Raw genomic sequence first — 16,203 nt, forward strand, 5'->3', positions numbered from 1 at the left:
GTAATTCTTCAAGTGCTAATTGGTCACGTAAATATTCAGGTAAATCGTCTGATAACGTTGTCTCGCCGCGCCTTATGTAATGGCTTAAACCATCGCCGACGAAAGTATATTTTTCTATAGTTGATTCTGGGGGGGCTCTAAAGGCACTAGGAGTTGCCCCTTGGCTACCTAGTGGCTTTCGTTTCCCGATGCAGAATTTTCCTCTTCGTCAGAGGGCGTGGTCGTCATTAATTGCAAGGCAGCCGTAATTGTTTGCAAATCTAACTCTTCTGGCGCATCTGTAAAGATTGTATTTAACATGTTGCATGTTGCCACCTGATCAGTTAAATCGTCTGGGGGTGGTTGGTCTACAACATATTCATCCAAATCTTGATCAAATTCTACTGCTTGTACGGCAGCTGCAGGTGCGTTAGATTGCATTTTCGGTTTAAATCTGTTTATTGTCAAATTGCCATTTTTATCGATACCAAATGGCTTGGATGTTGGATTTGACATAGTCATATTCGGGTTTTTCACTTGATTCGGGTTTTGAAGTATAGTTTTCTGTTCTGGCTTATCCCTTGGGGGATAAGTTGTTGCAGGAAGATTCGACGAACTTGGGGGATAACGCGTAGGTGATTTTTCATTTTGAGCAGGCTGGTAATTGTTCGTGGTGTTTTCATTGAAATTTTTCGGAATCGCCTTCTGCGAGATTAGATTATAAATTGCCAGTAATTGCTCATTTGATGGTGTGCCCTTGTTCGTGTATCGCGGATTGTTAGCAGGCGCGGGTACAGGAGGGTCATTGAATTTACGTTTATAATTTCGTCGAAACATGATTGGTACTTCATTCTCTGGATCATGTTGCATTTTTGATAAATTGGCCAATTTTTCTAAGAATTGGTCCATTGTCTGTCCTTCTTCTCTTAGGCTGGGTTGGTGACTTTCTGGGGTTTTGCCTATGAGGATATCAATGATTTCGTCCTCACTTCTATGACGATGGTTTCGGAGTGATTTGGCCCATCTGGCCATTTTATTCGCCATATCTTTAAGGTCCTCCGCATACGCAAAGTCATATCTGCAAGCTTTCATTGCTTCATTCTGAGCTCTGCGATCCCAGTAAAAGTCCAGAAATTTATTTTTTAATTCGCGGTAATTTTGTACGTTTCGTACAGTCTCGAGAAATGATTTGCGAGTTTTCGTATCAATCACTCCCTTAAATGCCAAAATCTTGTGCCTTTCAGCTGCATTTGTTTCTGAAAAATACGCATCAAATTCATCCAAAAATTCATGCGGAAAATGCAGTTGATCGTCTGTGAATATAATTCCTGCATTTTTTATGGATCCAGCATCAATCGCGAGAGATTTGAATTTTGAACCACCACCCAATGAAGTACGTCGGAGTTTTTCTTTGATGTTATTGATTTCTTCGACAAAATGAGCACAACCCTCGTCACGTTTTTTAGTTTCTTGACAAATTTTGTTAATTGTCTCAGAAATTTTCTGCAGTTCCGAAGTGTTCTCTTTTGTCATAGAATTTGTCTCAATCAGAGCAATGCGAGTAGATCTTAATTTTTCTTTCAACTCATCGACCCATGCTCCGGCTTCTTTCAAGTTATTATGAGCTTGGGTCGCAAGATCAGAAAGCTTAGAGTTGACATAAATTCCAATTCCCTTTGCCTCGCATGCTACCTTTGTTGCATTTTCAATTTTATCTTTTTGTTTTTCAAAATTCTTTTTTACTTCAGACTGAATTTCTTCATTCCAGTCCCAAGTTTTTAGAAAAATTGCGTATACGTTTTCGTTAGTGGTATCCTTAAAAAGCTCTGGTTCAAAGGGGCGAGAGTACTGTTGAGTACCTATCCCTTCGTCACTTGGCGTTTGCTGGTCCATATCCTCATATACAGGCTCTTTGTTTGCCTGAGAATGATCACTAAAGAAGGAGTGAACAGAACCGTGGCTATTTTCTTGTTCCATTTCACTGATACTATTTAAACCCGATTTCCGATTACGTTTACGAAATTCGAAAAATTTAGAAGATTTTTTACTCACCCTACTGCGTGTATTCAAAGCTGGAGGAGTGTTCATAGAATCTCGAAGTGCAAGACGGAGGTCTGATGCGGAGGTCTGATGCGCGCAAAAGTACTATCGAAACTAATGAAAATGCTCAGATGGTAAGAGCTTATATAGTGAGCTTGGCTACTCAATTCGGCAAAAAGAGAGGTGGAAATTGTAGAGATTTGGTGGGAACTCCATTGTAATAATTTTCCCACGAATTTTGATGAGAATTGAGCTCTAGGTGCTTTCTCACGCTAGATTTCTCCGCTTCTGGGTTATAAAAGTCTATTTTAAGTTCAAATTTATGGCTTTTGCTCATATGGCACATTGTTTTACATTGGATCCTTTCTATTTTCAATCAATAAAACTGCCAAAATGTGACATTTTTCGCCGGAAATCCTATCAATTAGTGCCTGGTACCTGCAATTTATTGGTATAAAAGTATTGTGAATATGTGGGTTTGCTTTACTGCAGGATAGATAAATCTGTCAAAAAGTATGGGAAAAATGTCAATTAAATGCACAACAATGAATTGAACTATTTGTCTATTGTTAGTATAAGCGTTTTTATTTGGTTCTTATTTGTAAATAACGAAATAAAACTGACAGAATTAATGACTTTGGGAAATTACTTGGAGTATTTTAAGGGTTGTTAGCATGTGCATAAGCATAGAACAATAAGGCTGACAGATTAATGACTTGAATTTATGAGTTTTGAGAAAATTAATCGGAGTATTTAGCTACTGTGATTATTTACATTTTTGTTTTCCCACACTCGAGAGTATGAGAAAATTACGTCAGAAAACTATTGAATGGTAATAAATTGTCAAAAACTGTCAAAAGCTGACATATTAATGACTTGAATTAAAGAATTATAGATAATTAATCGGAGCTTTTAACTATTGTGGATACGTATGTTTTCGTTTTCTTATACTTAAAAGTACAAGAAAATTAAACAATAAAAATGTCAGAAAATTATTGGAAGGCAATAAATTGTCAAAAACTGCCAAAATGTCAAGTAAAATAGTTGAATAATTGGTATTGATGTTCCCTAATTTCCTATGTGATCAGTACAGAAAAACAGAAAACATTAATATGCTACCTTTAAGAGGTGCATAGCTATTAGTATTGTTAATTTTTAGTAGGCATAAAACAAATAAAACTGACAGATTAATGACTTGAATTAAATAATTGTAGAAAATTAATCGGAGTTTTTAGCTACTGTGAATGTTTACATTTTTGTTTTCCCACACTCGAAAGTATAAGGAAATTAAGTAATAAAAACGTCAAAAAACTATTGAATGGTAAATAAATTGTCAAAAATTGTCAAAAGCTGACATATTGATGACTTGAATTAAGGAATTATATATAATTAATCGGAGCGTTTAACTATTGTGACTATTTACATTTTTGTTTTCCCATACTCGAAAGTATGAGAAGATTAAGCAATAAAAGTGTTAGGAAACTATTGATTGGTAATAAATTGTAAAAAACTGTCAAAATGTCAAGCTAAGTATTGAAATATTGCGTGTTAATATTCTCCAGTTTCCTATGTGGCCACCACAGAAAAGCAAAAAACATTAACATGTTTAATCAATTAATTGGGAGCTATTATTATTGTTAGTTTTTACATGCGACGAAATAAAAGTCTAAGCCCTTATGTACCTATGCTTAATACAGTAGTCTTTTACGTATTTGTTGCTGAGCATCTATGTGCCTTGTACCCAATTACTTTGTCACGAGATAGAAATTAAATGGTGACATTTTTATTACACTGCAGCAAATAGGTGTAATAATGTGATTAAACGGAAGCAGTTCTATTTTACTAATTGGGCGTTCTCAGGTATCCAAGACGATTTTGTATATGCGGCAGATAGGTGTAATAAAGTAACCAGAAAGTGACGTTTTTATTGCTAAGCAATAAATGTCAACGCATTTAACCAAAATACTCAAGTTGTTTGTATGTTAATTAATTTACATATCTACTGGCGCTATGATTTCGTGGGAATCTTTCGGCTCGGATGTTTTTATAGGCATCCTGTTTGACTATGGCACGTGTGTGCAGCTATATGAGCTGGATACAAAGAAGATTCTCTATGGGGGTGATTTTTATATGGAAACAGATCGCGCTCTTTTCTAACTGAAAACTTGGTATTTTTTATCTTATGGTTTTAAGAAATTTTCATCGGAGATTTCAAGTCTTGCAACGATCTTTTTTGGACTAGATTTTTGAGATTTTGAACTTACACAGATGCAAAATGGGGTGGTTAGAGAGATGCATTTTTATAGAGAAATGTAACCAGTGTGGAATTTGATCAAATGGCCCAATTCCTGATAGGTATTTGATCATTTTCTCACTGGTAACTTGAGAAAGATTTTTACAAAGAGAAAATTCAATGAACTATTTACAGGCTGAATTTATTCCATCTTTCTACAGATTTTCGTCTGTAAAAACAAGAAATAAATTCGTTCCTAGGTACCTACTTGAATAAAATGAGCTGAACTGCTTATTTTACCCATGCACCAAATTGTTAAAATATTACTAGGTACATAGAAAATAACTAGATTAGAATGGCCAAAAAATTTTCATCAAAATGAGACATTTTCATGATTTTGAAACTGGGTGGCCTCACTCAAGTTGTCATTGTGCTCCATAGGGGAGGAATGAGTTTGAGTGAATTTTTTCTCAACCTAACTATACTCGTTTTCGGAATTTTGAACACTTTAATTATGAGCATAAAAAGATCAAAGTTTTATGCTTTGCATTTTGAGGGTAGTTTTGCATTTTCCTGTCAAATTGTCCGATTTTCATCTTCGAACTTGACAAAAAACGGCAATTTTGCCCTGATTTTAGGTCCGAATTCATCAGATGGGTAATCTGTTCCATTTGGAACAAAATTAACCTCGGAAGAATTTCTGCCTTGTTTGTGTTGTATTTTCAGATTTTCATCTTCGTAATTTTCACAGAAATGTCCGAAAATACACCACAAAGAGGTTAGCTAGGTTAAGAAGCAATTGAACTGATTTTAAAAGTATTTAAACTATTTCGATTCGGACTTGTACTGTTAAGAATCGCGAGTCAAAAATGGTATTATTAGAATTTTTTCCTAGTTCCTATTCTAAATTTTTGCATTTGAGAGTGTTTGAAAAAATTTGTTCTATTTTTGTTCTAATTTATAGACGTTTTTCAAATTTTTACATTATTTAGTGAAAATTTAAGCATTTCATGTATTCGGTATTTGTGGGCAATTTTCTAGTTTTTCCAATGAAGGAAAAACGAAAGATTCTCATGATGATAAAGAACTCACTTTAGGAGACAAGCTTACCAATCGCTCACGGGGAGTCCCATGATTCTCTGTGAGTTAAATGATTTTCATGAGAGTCCATATTATTGCAAACTATACCACAAGAAAATTGATTAAATTATCCAACTCTGATCTGTATTAAGCATGGACTTTCATGATGATAAATTACTCACTTTAGGAGACAAGCTTACCAATCGCTCACGGGGAGTCCCATGATTCTCTGTGAGTAAAATGATTTTCACGAAAGGTCATGAGAGTACAGATCATGAGTCAAATATTTCAGAATTTTATATTTTGGAATTTTCCAAAAGTACATGATGAATAAGGTAGCACAATTCTACTGTGATTCTTGAGATAATTATCTCCTTTGAGGCTAGTCAGGCTTTTGCCTTGCTCATTAAGGAGTTTTTTCTCAATTGGCACAGTATAGCTGCGATCCCCTACTCACCACGTAAGTGAGAGACTAGCAATTTTTGTATTATCAAAATTTTATTTTGCTCTGAAAATACACAGTAACCAGGGTACCACAATTCTACCGTGATTTTCGAGATAATTATCTCCCTTGAGGCTAGTCAGGTTTTACACCTTGCTCATGAGGAGTTTTTTCTCGATTGGCACAATATAGCTGCGATCCCCTACCCATCATGTAAGTCAGAGATTAATTTTTTACGAAGCCAAAATTTTACGTAAGTTTAATTTTTTAACAAAATTAAATTATTTTGACTCGGACTTGTATTTCTAAGAATTATGAATCGAATAGTATTTTAGAATTTTTTCGTGCCCCTATTCGCAATTTATGCACGAAAGAGTGTTTGAAAAAATTCATTTTATGTACATGAAAAATATACTACATTATTTTAACATAGTGTTAGTAAGCCTTATGTACTGAGACTTTTCTCACTAAAGTATGAGCTATCTATCTACGAGACTTCGAGGCAAAAAGCGCAATTTTTAGTGGGGTATAGGAATTTAAAAAAAAATCAAAATGAAAAAAAAATCAAAAAAAAATCAAAAATTTTAGAAGGTTATAATTTCGATTAATTCGAAACGTAATTTTTAGCTTGAATTATGCTCGTTTTTTCGAGCTTTTTGGATTCAAGAAAGTTCAAAAATTAATTTTTTGGTAAATTTAAATTTTTACTTTATGAGTTTTCGAAGATACGTGGCATGTATGATTTTTTCTAGAGAGGTTCATCCACGTCAGGCGCCAGACTAAGTGATTAGTCAATTTTGACATGCAACATACCTTGGAAAATCATGTTGTTTTTTTTTTTTTAAGAAAAAAATTCTGTCAAAGAGTCTAGAATTTTTGACATTGAATATTTTGGAATTATGGTTTTTTCACTCGAATTGTGTTCTTTAGGAGAACCATTTGGAATTCGAGTTTGACAAAATTTGATAAAAATCGAAAAGTTTGAAGATTTTAAAAAATTTGAATTTTTAAGGGTGGGTTTTTTAGTAAGTCGGATTGAAAATTTTACAATTTTCATGAGAATTACGCGGAAGTTAGGCGCCAATATGATATAGTGAGATTAAACATGAATGAGATAGATAGATTTTATCAGAATTTCTACCTACGTACTGAAGTTTAGAAATATTCCCTAAGGTAGTGAATATTTGCCTCGCCAGGTTAGCTCAATATATCGGAGAGGTCTCAGTCATACTACTCACTTTTCACAGAAATAATTTCCAATCACCAATCAAAAGCATACATACAAGATAATATGATTTATTGTTGCTCGGAAACATGATTAAAGATACATATTCTATCGGTTAATCGAGTATAAAATGATTTTACTACCTTAGACTCGAGTTGGCATATTATGTAATAATTAATATTCGTTAATAGATAATGAGGGTGGTAATTGCTTACCCATTGAAACTGTACACATTTCCTAGAAAATGTGTTATTAATGCAGGTGACTTTCTCACCAGGTTCACAAACTGTCCATATTTCCTGCCTCTTCGGTATGTCCCTAATACTAGACATGGTCGGCAGGGGTTGGTTGTTTTTACTGAGGGTGCTTTTCCAGACGAGAAGTATGTTCCGATGGCCGGCAGGATGGGAAACATACCCAATAGAGAACGTGAAGAATTACGATCGATAATTTTAATCACGAAGCGAAATAATATTAACCACTATAGAAGTGGGCGAGATCGGAAAAAATAGGAGATGAGTGTCCTTGTAGAGGGAACTCATCCGCTTCTAACTTACATAAATACACTTTGAGACCAAGAACCGGCTCGCGCGTTCGCCGAATACGAGATCTAATTAAATTCAAATCATGTTAGATATAACTACTCGGTAGTCTTGCGACCACCGAGTAGGAGATGCAGCTTAATTGGGAATGCAACTTGCCCGAAAATACAACAACTGCAACTAGTTCGGCTCGTGGCTGTGTTGCTCAATTTATAGTCGTAGGTGCATCGTTCGATGCGCGGCTATTGATGACATTGAATTGTCATCAAAATGTATTAGAAGAAGTTCTCACATTACCAGACTTGCGCAGTCTTTGGGAGTTGTTATTTTAATCCTCGCTACGGCGATGTTTCTTATACTCATCACTACGGCGATGCTTTTATTAATCATCCCTTACGTGATGAAGGCATATTTCCTCATATCAATTTGATTTTCAAAAATTCACCAAAAATCGAAAAACCCACTTTAGCACTTGAAATTTTCACAGGTGATAAATTTTTGCTTGATCTTTCGATCTACTTTTGTACAGTTTGAAACATGTTGTGTTGGAACGCAAAATCTGCGATTTCGGCTGACTTATCAATCAAAATGGTATGTAGGGCCACTTTTTTTTTAGTACAAGGGCTAGAAATGTTCCTTAGGACTCCCCCTATAAGAAAAAAGTTGTCCCGGAGGATCGACGGGGGGGAGGGGGTGCAATTCATCCTTAAGTGGGCTCCCCGACTATTTTAGCATTTGAATAAAATTTCATTTTTTATATAAAGAGGTAGGTAAGATGATAAATAAAATTGATTTCCTTTTATATGTTTATCATTTTTCAGGAGGAGTCGAATATAGAGGTGAATTTTGTCGAAGTAATTTCATCGTTGTTGCAAATCCTTTTAGAAATGGGTCATCTGTAAACACAGATCGTTTCTGTGGTTCTTCATTAGCTCCATTTACAAGTAAGCAGGCATTCAACTACGTAGATATCAGAGTCCTGCACGGTATAGTTAAAAGTTATCTGCGTTAGTCGCGTGTCGTGTGCGGTAAGCTACCAAATATAACTCATCCAAAAGCAGTTATATTAGCGTTAGCCTATGCGGATAATTTTGTAGTTAAAATGACTAAACTACCTGCGATTATACCGCGCTCTTATCGGAAATGTAATGTTCGATTCTGTCTTATCTGTTTGATGAGTCACCAAAATGTATTGTTGAGACACCAGAGAACCGAATGCGGTTAACGTATGGTTATTAACCTAACTTACCGCTGGTTGCGCGCGCCGACAAAAGTAACTGCAGTTTGTAACCTGTAGTTAAATTAGCCGATAGCTCCGGCGGTTATCCGGCTATTTTAACTTAACCGTGCAGTACTCTGGTAGATATAAGGTGTATTTTACAACGTATAGTCCACAACAACGTAACATTATTAAAATTATAACTCGACAAACACTGCCACATCAATGTATATTTTTTGGTAAAAAGTTTTTCAAAATTAGGTATTAATTACTCAGGTATTATCCTTACTCTATGAAAAAGTTGAGTAACATTGTGTGCTTAACTTAAACTGAGTAATATATCACATCACATCAATCAATCTGTGTAATCATAATCAAGATGAAAAAAAGTACATGTTCATCAGCAAACATCAGAACGAATTACATACAAAGATAACATGACATACTTATTCAATATTTTTAATCAGTCATTTTCACTGGGTACTCCAAACATACATACAATACGCAAGAAATTCATCGTCGTCACCTCTCAATAAATTCAATTTCCCACGAAAATTTAATAATAAAGGACTTAGCTCGAATTGATTTATAACGATAAAACAATAGGTAGAATATGGTTTGGCTTACTGCTTTCTAAACAACTGTTTGCTTAAATTAATAACTGTGTGGTAGATTCGGTACCCTTACTTAAATCTAAGTAGGTATTATTATATCAATTCATTGGCTTGAAACGAAACTCGAGTTGATAAAATATAGACAGGTACTTTTCCATAAGAAAATTTTTCACGTGATACACATTTTCATTTATTTTAGAACAGTGGTATAGTTGTTCTCGTAAAATTTATTCTATTTGATTATTTTTTTCAGCTTCGGCCAAACCATTTGTTTTGTACGTTGTTGTTGGTCAAAATATTGCTCAAGATGTTGACGAAGGCAATCGAGGATTCAAACTAAATTTTAGACAGTTACCATGTAGCAATTGAATACTTTTCATGTCTTAAGTATACCTATTTTTTTTTAATTTTTATGTTCTTACATAAGTATTTAAGAATTAAGATGATGAAACAAATTTAAAAATAAAAAAATTATAATCATACACGATATCTGACAATAAAATGAACTCCTCATGTTATTTTTACAAAAATAAATTTAAAATTCCTCGTTTTTACATTTTTCCACTGAATTATTATGGAAAATTTTCCAGCAGCTTTTTATACCTAACATTTACAGGGTTCATTAAAATATTAAATTACTTTATCTTCAGACGTACGTTGTTCTTGCTTGATGATTATAGGAACAGAATACCTATATAAGGAAAAATAGTCTAAACTCGTTCGAACCTCAAATAAACGTTATCTTTTTACTGCCGGTAACTATCAACATAATTAAAGTTAAAATTTCATCTCACGTATAATATTTCACAGAAGTACGCGCCATGCTCCTGTATTACCTATTATATTATTTAAATATTTACAGCATAATTATCTATCAAAAAGAAGCAAAAAAGACTAGGAACTTACGTCAGGAAGATATTTTTTTCACTGTAACGAGGCGTAAAATTATACCTATTAAAATAGGTCTTACATGCATGATTACCTAATGATGATGAGTTTATCATCTTCTTTGCACAAATTATCGCAATTAGAATGAAAGTACCTAAACTAGAATCTCGTTGAAACTAATCGAGTGTAAGTATACACATTGTTTCCAATGCGAAGTTTTTAATAATTTTGCGAAGTTTTAGAATTGAAAGGATATCGAAAGTCGATCAAGAATACCAGGTAAATTTTAATATTAAATAATCAAGTATTTTTTCAGATTTCTATTTTTTGAATAAAATTTCAAACATTAGAAATCTGTTTTTTTTTTTTTTTTTTTTTTAATGATAATAATAATTTTGTTTTTCAAAGCTCTAAATTAATCTCTGAGCAGACTATCCCTGGGTAACAAAAGAGCAATTTAGTTTATTATTCAATGCTCACTGGTATATTTCCTCACTTGAAGAATACTTATGAGTTTAAATTGATATTTAGAATGACTCATACCTATCTAGGGCACGAATATATGTATCTCGAGGTAGATTGAAGGTACAATTTGACTAGCTAAATTTTCCAAAAAAATTCCTCTTCCTCACCATAAACTTTCAATTTGAATCAAACTCATCCCTTTGGTCTCTGGTACAAAAAATTTACCAAATAGTAGAGCTACGAACCCAGACGCCGAGAATATCGTCAATATTCCGTAAATTTTTACCACCGAAACTATGGTAGGGTAAAGTTTAACGCAAATAAATACGTAGAGGTAAACAGTAAGCCACAGCACACCTGTCATAACACCTCGAACTTGGGTCGGGAATAATTCTCCGGCCATAAGCCACGGCAGCGAGTTGACGCCGATCATGGCGAAACCAACGCTAAGCCAAATGCAAACCAATGGAAACCAAAATATTGGTTTATCCGGCACGTTCTGCCACACATACTCGTACACAGCGGCCGACAGATAAGTAAGGCAAATGCCGGCCGATGAAACAATAGTCAAAGTTTTGCGACCAGCGTGCTCGACAATGGCGGTGAAAATGATGGCGAAAAATAGACTAAGTAGGACGTATATGAGCGATGACGAAAACCCATCTATCGGTGTACCAAAAGCGTCGTAAAAGTTGACTGCATAGTAAAGGATTATATTGATACCGCAGAGCTGCTGCAAGAAGAAGTAAAACGTTAGCAGCAGAAAAGGTTTCCACGCTTTTGTGCGAATTATCTTCTGCATGAACGATTCGTTGGCTTTATTCGAGCTTTTTGATAATTTAGCCTGCAACAGTTCGTCCAGCTCGACGTTCACCGCCGTCGTCTCACTTCGGAGCCATTTCAACGATTCGGTGGCTTCTTTGACGTTGTCGCGAGATATCAGCCAGACTGGAGATTCGGGGATAATGAAGGTCAAGAAGAAACATACAGCTGAGAAAACACTCAAGACTGCTGCTGCTGTTCGCCAGTATAAGAAGTGACCCAATAGGTACGAAGAGAGGATGCCAATCAGTACTGTGGGTCCGGTCAATGAGAGTAAAGTTGCTCGGATTTTGGGCACGTTGGTCTCGGCTATGTAGACGACCACTGCTGGGTCCATTGCTGGAGAAGAAAACAGATTACTCTATGATTGTTTTTTTTTTTTTTTTTAATCTAGGTACTCTTCCTCATTACACCTCATTAATTGTCTGAAGATGACCACCAAACACACAATTTTCAGTTAATATTGATAAAAATAACTTACCAATAGCACAACCAGTTATAAATCTGCCTATGCAAATCATTACAACTGAAGGAGCTAATGCAATAATTGCCCATCCTGCAGCTAGAGGTAAAAATGAAACTTGAATCGATCTTTTTCTGCCGATTGCTTCCATTAATAAACCAACAAGCACAGCAACTATGGGCATTGCAGCAACACTGACACTGGCTAATCATAGGTAGCAAAAAGAACGCAGATATTATTTTAAAATTAAAAAAATATATATTAAATGGTATCGAGCTGGCAAAGGAACCTTTTGAATTCACACATCCCTCATTTGAATGGTACCAAATTAGGTCGAAAGAGCGTATCCTAAACCAACCCCTCCCCCCTCCACAACTTAAATAATTTCAAGTCATAAAATTCTTTTTAAAAAAAAAAAGTTCTAAAGGATGATTTCCAATTTTTTTCACGAAAATTGAAGAAAACCAAAGTAAATAATTTTTTCAAATTCAACTCCCATAAATCAACAACAACAACTTGACTGGAATATCTTGCAGATTGAAAATTATCAATCATTGCACAAAAGTTCACAATTCATCTTTAGCCACATTTTTGTAAAAAATGATGGCTATTGCGGTAGGCTCAACTTTGTATAAAAAGGTGGGGGGGGGGAGTCAAAAATGTTGATAGTTCTCGACGTTTTGAGCTCTAAGCACGATAGAGATTTTTACATTTCATGGCGTGGAACCTATTCTAATCAATCAAATAAGGTCAACGTTGGGAAATGGTTTTTTTTTTGAAAGCTACAGTTGACCCCTGCAGTGGGGAGGGTCATAGTTGAATATTACAGAAAGGTAATTTCTTTGGAGGGGTATAATTCGACCCCACGTGAACAAAAAGGATCCAAAATCGTACCATTGGTCAGTACCGCCATTATGATCAACATATCCAAATTTCAGCTTCCTAGGTCATGTCCACCCCATTTAAGGCGGGGAAAACCACATTTTACCCCTATTTTTGACCCCCTCACCCCTAAAATTGATCTAGGGGGTCCAAATTTTTAGCATACAATGGGAAGGTGCCTCATGAGTACTTATTGCAGGTTTCAACTTTCCAACCCTATTTGACCTCTTTCCAGGGTCAAAAAAGTGGATTTTTGGTCTATTTTACGGGTTTTTCAATTTTTCAGACAGCCTACAGCCCCTCCAAATTGACCTAGAGGATCCAAATTCTCACAGTACAATAGGAGAATGTACCCAGAGTGCCTTTTGCATGTTTCAACCTTCCAACCCTATTTTTACAGAAAGGTCATTTTTTTGGAGGGGCATAATATGACTCCAAATAAATGAAAAGGGTCCAAAATTATACCATTGGTCAGTACCCTTACTGTAATCAACATATCCAAATTTCAGCTTCCCAGGTCATCCCGACCTTATTTAAGGAGAGAAAAACTACATTTGACCCCCTATTTTTGACCCCCTCACCCCTAAAATTGATCTAGGGGGTTCAAATTTTTAGCATGTAATGGGAGGGCGCCCCATGAGTACTTATTGCATGTTTCAACCTTCCAGCCCTGTTTGACCTCTCTCCAGGGTCAAAAAAGTGGATTTTTGGTCTATTTTACGTGTTTTTCGACGTCCAGGAAAGCCTACAGCCAGCCCCTCCAAATTGACCTAGAAGGTCCAAATTTTCACAGTACAATGGGAGGATGTACCTAAAGTGCCTTTTGCATGTTTCAACCTTTTAACTCCATTTGACCTCTCTCCAGGGTCAAAAAAGTGAATTTTTGGACCATTTTACATGTTTTTCGACTTTTGACCAATATTTAGGAAAGACTACAGCCCTTCCAAATTGACCTAGAGGGTCCAAATTTTAAAAGTACAATGGGAGGATGTACGCGAAGTGTCTTTTGCAGGTTTCAACCTTCCAACCCCATTTGACCTCTCTCCGGATCCAAAAAAGTGGATTTTAGGGCGATTTTATGCTTTTCGACGTTTAGGAAAGCAGCTACAGCCCTTCCGAATTGACCTAGAGAGTCCACATTTCCACAGTACAATGGGAGGATGTACCTGAAGTGCCTTTTGCATCCAAACACTAAAATTTGGTACATAGCTCTAAAAAAGAGGCACAGAATTAAAAATTATCAAAAAAAAACCATCTGAGTTTCAGAGCTGGGGTCTTAAGGGTGTAGAAATCATTTTTGTGGACCATTTGACCCCAACTCCCATAGTGGAATCTATTCTTGAAAACCATTTGAACCAGAAATGAGCCTCAATTGAAGAGCTGCAAAATTGAAAATTTTCAAAATATTCAATGTTATCGAAATCTGGATTTTTAAGATTGCTGCATTGTATGGGCCTAGGTAACTCAGTTTTTGAAGGCCATTTGACTTGAAACCTCAAAGAAGCGATCGAAAATCGAATATTTTCAAAAAAAAATCAATATGGTATCAAAATTTGAGTTTTCAAGGGATCACCCGCACCCCCCCAAAAATGTTGATATATTTTTTATATTATATGGCGTTCAACTTTCTTAAAACTTTTTAAAAAATTGACTCAATTTTGGGCTCAACATTTATTGAAAGTGCTCAAAAAAAATTATCGATGAAAAGGTTTTGTTTTCTGCCAAAATCTTCATCCATTAATTATTTTTGAGGACCATTTGACCCAAAACCCAATATTATAGCCTCTAAACTGGAAGACCTACGTACAAAATTGAAAACTATCAACAAATGTAATGGGTATATCGAACCTAAGTTTTTGAAGACACACCCAATCCATTTTTGAAAATCATTTGACCCTAAACCTAAACCTTAAAATGAGCACAAAGAAGTAATGGAAAATTGAAAATTTTCAAGAAATACAAAATGAATAGGTATCAAAACATGGGTTTTTAAGGACGTATAATTCATTTTTGAAAACCATTGGATTCCAAAGTCCAAAGCCCAAAATGGGCTTCGGTGGAGAGGGAAAAAATTGAAAATTGTCAAAAAATACAATGTGAGTATCAAAGTATGGAATTTCGAGGGTGCATAATCCATTTTGAAGATCTTTTTGAAACCAAAATGGATCTGAAATAAAGAGATGCGAAATTGAAAATTTTCAAAAAATTGGTATGGAATATGGATATTAAAATTTGGATTTTTAAGAGCACAAAACTTATTTTTTGAAGATCTTTTGACCTAAACTCTAAAATGTGCTTCAAAGAGGCGAGGCGATGCAAAACTGAAAATTGAAAAAAAAAGTGAAATGAAAACCTGTGTTATTTTTGAGGGTGCAGCTTTTATTTTTAAATATGTACCATTTCATCCTGTAAACTTCATAATAAGTATGGACTCCAGATATTTACTTACCGATCCATGATGCTTCCTCAGAACTTATTTGCAATTCGGAATTTGAGTTTTGTAATTGAGGTATTAATACTGCGGAAAACCCTTGACATATTCCTAGTGATAAATGCAGCAAAAGTCCGATCAATGAGGCTGAAATCTGTCAATAAATTATCCTGTTTAACGATTCAGTTTCCAAAATTCGAGAAAAAAAACATCGATGATTTCTATCAAGTAGGTACCTATACTTAGTTTCTACCTATCATGGAAGAATTGAAAAATGAACGTATTTTTCTTAAAATTTTGTATCTAAGTAAGCGAGTATCCATTAAAATTGTTTAAAGAAAACTGTGAAAATAAATTGGCATACTTAATTTAAATTTTTATATTTTTTACAAATTATGCCTAAAAACACACACAAAAAAAAACATTCCTTAACATGCTTTTGCACAAGACTTTTTTTTCAGCTGCTATTTCATATTTTTAGCTAGTAAATATTCTATCTATCGAGTATACCTACTTACTGAAATTTATCATCATAACAAATTTATACGGAGTAGCCGGAGTTTCAAAGCATACCATAATTTTTATATAATGATATTATAACATTGCATTAAAAAGCACTAGCTACGTTTACTTACTTGTTTAAATATAGAATAATTTCTCCAACTTGATAGTAACAACATTTTGCTCGTCTTTGATGTTATAATTTCCAAAAGAAGGTACTGTCTCGTAAATTAAGTAGGTTTATGGTTTATTAATTAGTTTGAGGTTTGAACAAGCGAAACCGATATAGCGTAATGATCGTTTGTTGAGGTAATGTTAAACAATTTATTTATTAAATTAAACCCCGTGCTAAGTGTTTTTATTTTCAATGGGATTAA

General features: G+C 34.7%; 3 protein-coding genes across 3 annotated transcripts in view; 2 read left to right on the plus strand and 1 right to left on the minus strand.

Moving 5' to 3' along the window:
- Positions 1-9,928, plus strand: part of LOC135847155 (uncharacterized) — a 28,269-nt gene extending 18,341 nt beyond the window's left edge. Inside the window, exons 8-9 of the mRNA XM_065366593.1 lie at positions 8,363-8,485; positions 9,628-9,928. Coding sequence (XP_065222665.1) covers positions 8,363-8,485; positions 9,628-9,743 — 239 coding nt within the window. The 3' untranslated portion in view covers positions 9,744-9,928. The remainder of the gene's footprint in view (positions 1-8,362; positions 8,486-9,627) is intronic.
- A 477-nt stretch (positions 9,929-10,405) lies between these two features.
- The window catches only part of LOC135847148 (UDP-glucosyltransferase 2-like), a 53,277-nt gene continuing 47,479 nt past the window's right edge, over positions 10,406-16,203 (plus strand). The window contains exon 1 of the mRNA XM_065366584.1: positions 10,406-10,541. The gene's annotated coding sequence lies outside the window, so the exon portion shown is untranslated. The remainder of the gene's footprint in view (positions 10,542-16,203) is intronic.
- Positions 10,579-16,143, minus strand: LOC135847154 (facilitated trehalose transporter Tret1-like). The gene is made up of 4 exons (XM_065366591.1): positions 15,961-16,143; positions 15,344-15,479; positions 12,031-12,216; positions 10,579-11,888 (listed from the first exon to the last, which is right to left on the minus strand). Exons 1-4 carry the CDS (start codon positions 16,003-16,005, stop codon positions 10,891-10,893), a joined length of 1,365 nt encoding a protein of 454 aa, XP_065222663.1. The 5' UTR covers positions 16,006-16,143; the 3' UTR covers positions 10,579-10,890.

The sequence above is a fragment of the Planococcus citri genome, chromosome 5, assembly GCF_950023065.1.
Source record: "Planococcus citri chromosome 5, ihPlaCitr1.1, whole genome shotgun sequence".
NCBI lineage: Eukaryota > Metazoa > Arthropoda > Insecta > Hemiptera > Pseudococcidae > Planococcus > Planococcus citri.